The 3,634-nt window shown below is 42.8% G+C and overlaps 1 protein-coding gene across 3 annotated transcripts in view; it reads left to right on the top strand.

The window, feature by feature from the left end:
• The window catches only part of tsr2 (TSR2 ribosome maturation factor), a 6,512-nt gene extending 3,101 nt beyond the window's left edge, over window positions 1–3,411 (top strand). The window contains exons 3-7 of one of the 3 annotated variants that reach the window (XM_076076351.1): window positions 442–532; window positions 897–988; window positions 1,375–1,527; window positions 2,582–2,657; window positions 3,010–3,411. In XM_076076351.1, coding sequence (XP_075932466.1) covers window positions 442–532; window positions 897–988; window positions 1,375–1,527; window positions 2,582–2,629 — 384 coding nt within the window. In that variant the 3' untranslated portion in view covers window positions 2,630–2,657; window positions 3,010–3,411. The remainder of the gene's footprint in view (window positions 1–441; window positions 533–896; window positions 989–1,374; window positions 1,528–2,581; window positions 2,658–3,009) is intronic. The other 2 variants (XM_076076349.1, XM_076076350.1) reach the window with 2 other exon arrangements.
• The last annotated feature ends 223 nt before the right edge of the window (window positions 3,412–3,634 follow it).

Raw genomic sequence — 3,634 nt, 5'->3', positions numbered from 1 at the left:
TGTATGATTGGAGAGAGAGAAGCAAACAAGTTGGACATGATCCCGGTGTCCAACAACACTGCGTCGCCGCATCGATGCTTTGTCCCTATCTGAGACTACAGATGTGGCTAATCTGGCCAATCTTCTGGTGTACGTCCGTTACCTTTTCGAAGGCACGGTGCAGGAAGATGTTTTGTGTTTTTTATCTTGTAAACAAACGCCACGCGCAAGTAAACTGTTCTCTCATTGGTCCGATTTTTATGCTCTGTTGCTTTTTTTTTTTTTTAAGGTGTGGGGGATTGGGGGTGCGTGAACTCGGTCGGGATGTAGAAGGGGGTGCGTGGCCTAAAAGGTTTGGGAACCACTGCTCTAGGGGGGTCTGGAACTCTGTAAGGGTCTCCGGACCTCTCTAGGGTTTTATCTCAGACTCAAACTCTCAGATGTGTGCTTTTGTGTCCTCAGATTGCGGTGGATAACGGGTTTGGAGGGGTGTACGGGCAGCAGAAAGCTGATTGGATGGTGGATGTAGTCCAGCAGTATTTCCATGACAACGGTAAGTAACGAAACCTGTCAACAGCAGTTTATTGTTCAGGTACTCTGTTCACTACCTGTTCGGGTACTCTGTTCACTACCTGCTCGGGTACTCTGTTCACTACCTGCTCGGGTACTCTGTTCTCTACCTGCTCGGGTACTCTGTACTCTACCTGCTCGGGTACTCTGTTCTCTACCTGCTCGGGTACTCTGATATTTGGGAGTTGAACAGAGTACCTGAACAAACACGTTTGAAATTAATTTTAAGACTTAATCTTGAGTCTAGTTTAAAGACCCAAAGACAAATTTTAAACTTTAACTGCTGGATGTTTAACAAGTTAAATCAGTTCATGTTTCAACTAATAATAACTGCTCTCGCTCTCTAGCTGACCTGCAGCAGTGCGAGGTGGAGGACTTCATTGCTGAACTGATGGATCAAGAGTTTGACACAGTGGTGGATGATGGGAGTTTACCGCAGGTACACACACACAGGATGAACTCTGAATGAGACCATTGAAGTAAAAACATTGTGAAAGGGTTAAAGTTCAACGTGGTGTCGACCTGTCAATCACCGTGTAGCCCCGCCCTAAAGCATCCCCTGCTTTATGGTCTGTTTGACTCTAAATGGACCATAATGTACTAAATGAACATCATGCTGTATTGAAGAAGACTTGAAACTAGAGATTGAGACCATAAACTCATGTTTACAATGTTTACTGAGGTAATAAATCAAGAGAGAAGTAGAGTCATTTTCTCATAGACTTCTATACAACCAGAGGAGTCGCCCCCTGGTGGACACTAGAGAGAATGCAGCTTCAACACATCTGAAAGGTGTAAATCATGATGCGAAACCTGTGTTTCCAGGTGTGTGACAGTCTGGTCCAGTCCTTCAGTCAGTGGCAGCAGGGGGCGCTAGAGCAGCTCCAACAAACCATCAACACTCTGACACAGAAGAAGAGTCAGAGGGCCACAGCTCCGCCCACACACTCTGATGAAGACAGCGGTGATGAAACACAGGTACGTCTTACCTGATACTCTGTCATAGTATTGTGCAGTGGCGGGCTGTGCATTTTACTCTCCCCGCAGCGTTCAGCTGTTCCTACTGATTCAAACAATCCCCATTCCTCCAAACCATCATTCCTGCTTTGTTAAAGAAAACAAAACCTCAAACAGAGAATCAAATGTCCGAAATAACACCGCGATGACGGATGCTTCGTCATTAACGGATAATGCATATAGTCAAACTCACAAGAACCAGTCACATATATTCATATGACAACAAAGCAACAAATCAATCCAGCAGACCTGCAGCACTAGAGCACGAGCCATTCATATTATTCATAGAAACGACACGATAGACACATGAACACAGTAGAAACGTTACTGCAGATGTAAAAACACAAAAGCAGTTCACTTACCAAAGCTGCCTTCACTTAAAGACAAAGTCCATCCTCCTTTCTTTAACAAAGTTCGTAACTCACAAATCCGTTTCTCCTCCTTCAGCCATTGAAGTTAAAAAATAAAGCGAGGTAAAAAAAAAACAATAATCTACACCAAGCAAAACACTAAAAATGTCATAACTTCTCTTCCATATGTTTCAACCTGAACTCTTACTAAACACTAAGATCTGCTAGCTAGCTTTCTGTTTGACAAAAGTCATGCTGGCCCACTGACCAATCACGGCGCACGTTAATGCAGACGTACTTAGAGGCTACCTGGGTACCACCGGCACGTCAAAGAATACGCCCAACATGTCAAACTAAAGATCTGATTGGTTGAACACTATGACAATCAACAATATCGTCCCCTTCACTTAAACTGCACATGGATGCACTTGTGAGTCTGCAGGCCTCGGGCCTCTGTTCTTACCTAGAGACACAGAGGTGAAATCTGATTGGATAAAAGCTCTACTTAAAACAAGCTGCACTGGAAGCAGAGCAACTGAGGAAGACAGTAGCTGTGCAATGAGAACATAAGATAATGGGAACATAATTTTCATAAATTATAATGCATGTAGTGTATTTAAGAAACATTATTAAATTATTAAATATAATTTTGTGATTCTGTTTAGGCCAGCAGAGAAGGCCTTGCAGGCCCTGACGGCCCACCACTGGTATAGTGTGATGTCATAGTGTGATGCTAAATAAGTATGAAAAACTGAAGATCCATCCAGAAACGGGATTTTCTTTCATGTTTTTATTTGAAAAAATTAATTAGATCAGATTTTCAAAGTAGTAGTTTTCTTTCCTTTATTTTGTTGACTAATTGTTTTCGCTCTTACATGTTTTGTTCCTTTTTTAAATGTTTGCTTACTAAATATTACACCTCGTCATCCTTTTAAAGTCTGTTCATATAAAACTCTGTCGCTGGTGTAAATGAACAAAGTACTTTACTTAGTTTCTATTCTTCACTACGTTGCAGATCATTCTTTTATAAATGACAATCAGTTACATAAATCAGGAGTTTGTATCTTACAGTAATGAATGTTTGTGTGTTCAGGTGATGGAGTGTGAATCCTCCGTTCCATCAGTCAGCAGCAGAGATCCTCCTCCTCCTCGTGATGAAGAGGCCGGGTGGACAGTTGTGCGTAAGAAGAAGTGAAGAGGACCACGTAGCGCAGTATGAACTGTTGAACTCAGAATCAGCTGACATTGCACCTTGTGGACGGGTCCGTGTGTGACGGTGTGCACAGCGCCGGTGTTCTTCTGCTGCAGTCTGGATCTGAAGGAGAAAGCTTCATCGCACCGACTCACTCGTGTTTTTATATTAAACCTGTTGACTTCACTGTGTCCTGTGCGACGTCACTCGATAGTCTGACTGTACTCCTACATTATGACGTCACGTCACACTGTGACATCACATCGTACGAGGGCTGTATATTAAATGTCAGCGTTTCATTCACGGCTTCTATTGATGTTTCAAAAATGGGTAAAAACAGGATTTTTTGTTATTGTGGTTCTATAAATGTAATTTATGGTTCTAGAGTTCCCTTTTACTTCGGATATGTGCCCCCCCCCTCCCCCCTCCCCCCTCCCCCCCCTTCAACATCAAGTGATACACGATCATTTTAATACTGAAGTCATAGTACGTGGTAGAGGTGAGAGGTCAAAGCAAACATCTCAGA

The sequence above is a fragment of the Anarhichas minor genome, unplaced genomic scaffold, assembly GCF_050575085.1.
Source record: "Anarhichas minor isolate MPS153535 unplaced genomic scaffold, ASM5057508v1 ptg000056l, whole genome shotgun sequence".
In the NCBI taxonomy this organism is placed as follows: domain Eukaryota; kingdom Metazoa; phylum Chordata; class Actinopteri; order Perciformes; family Anarhichadidae; genus Anarhichas; species Anarhichas minor.
Note: the sequence above shows the minus strand (reverse complement) of the source record. Positions and strands in the feature narration are given on the sequence as shown.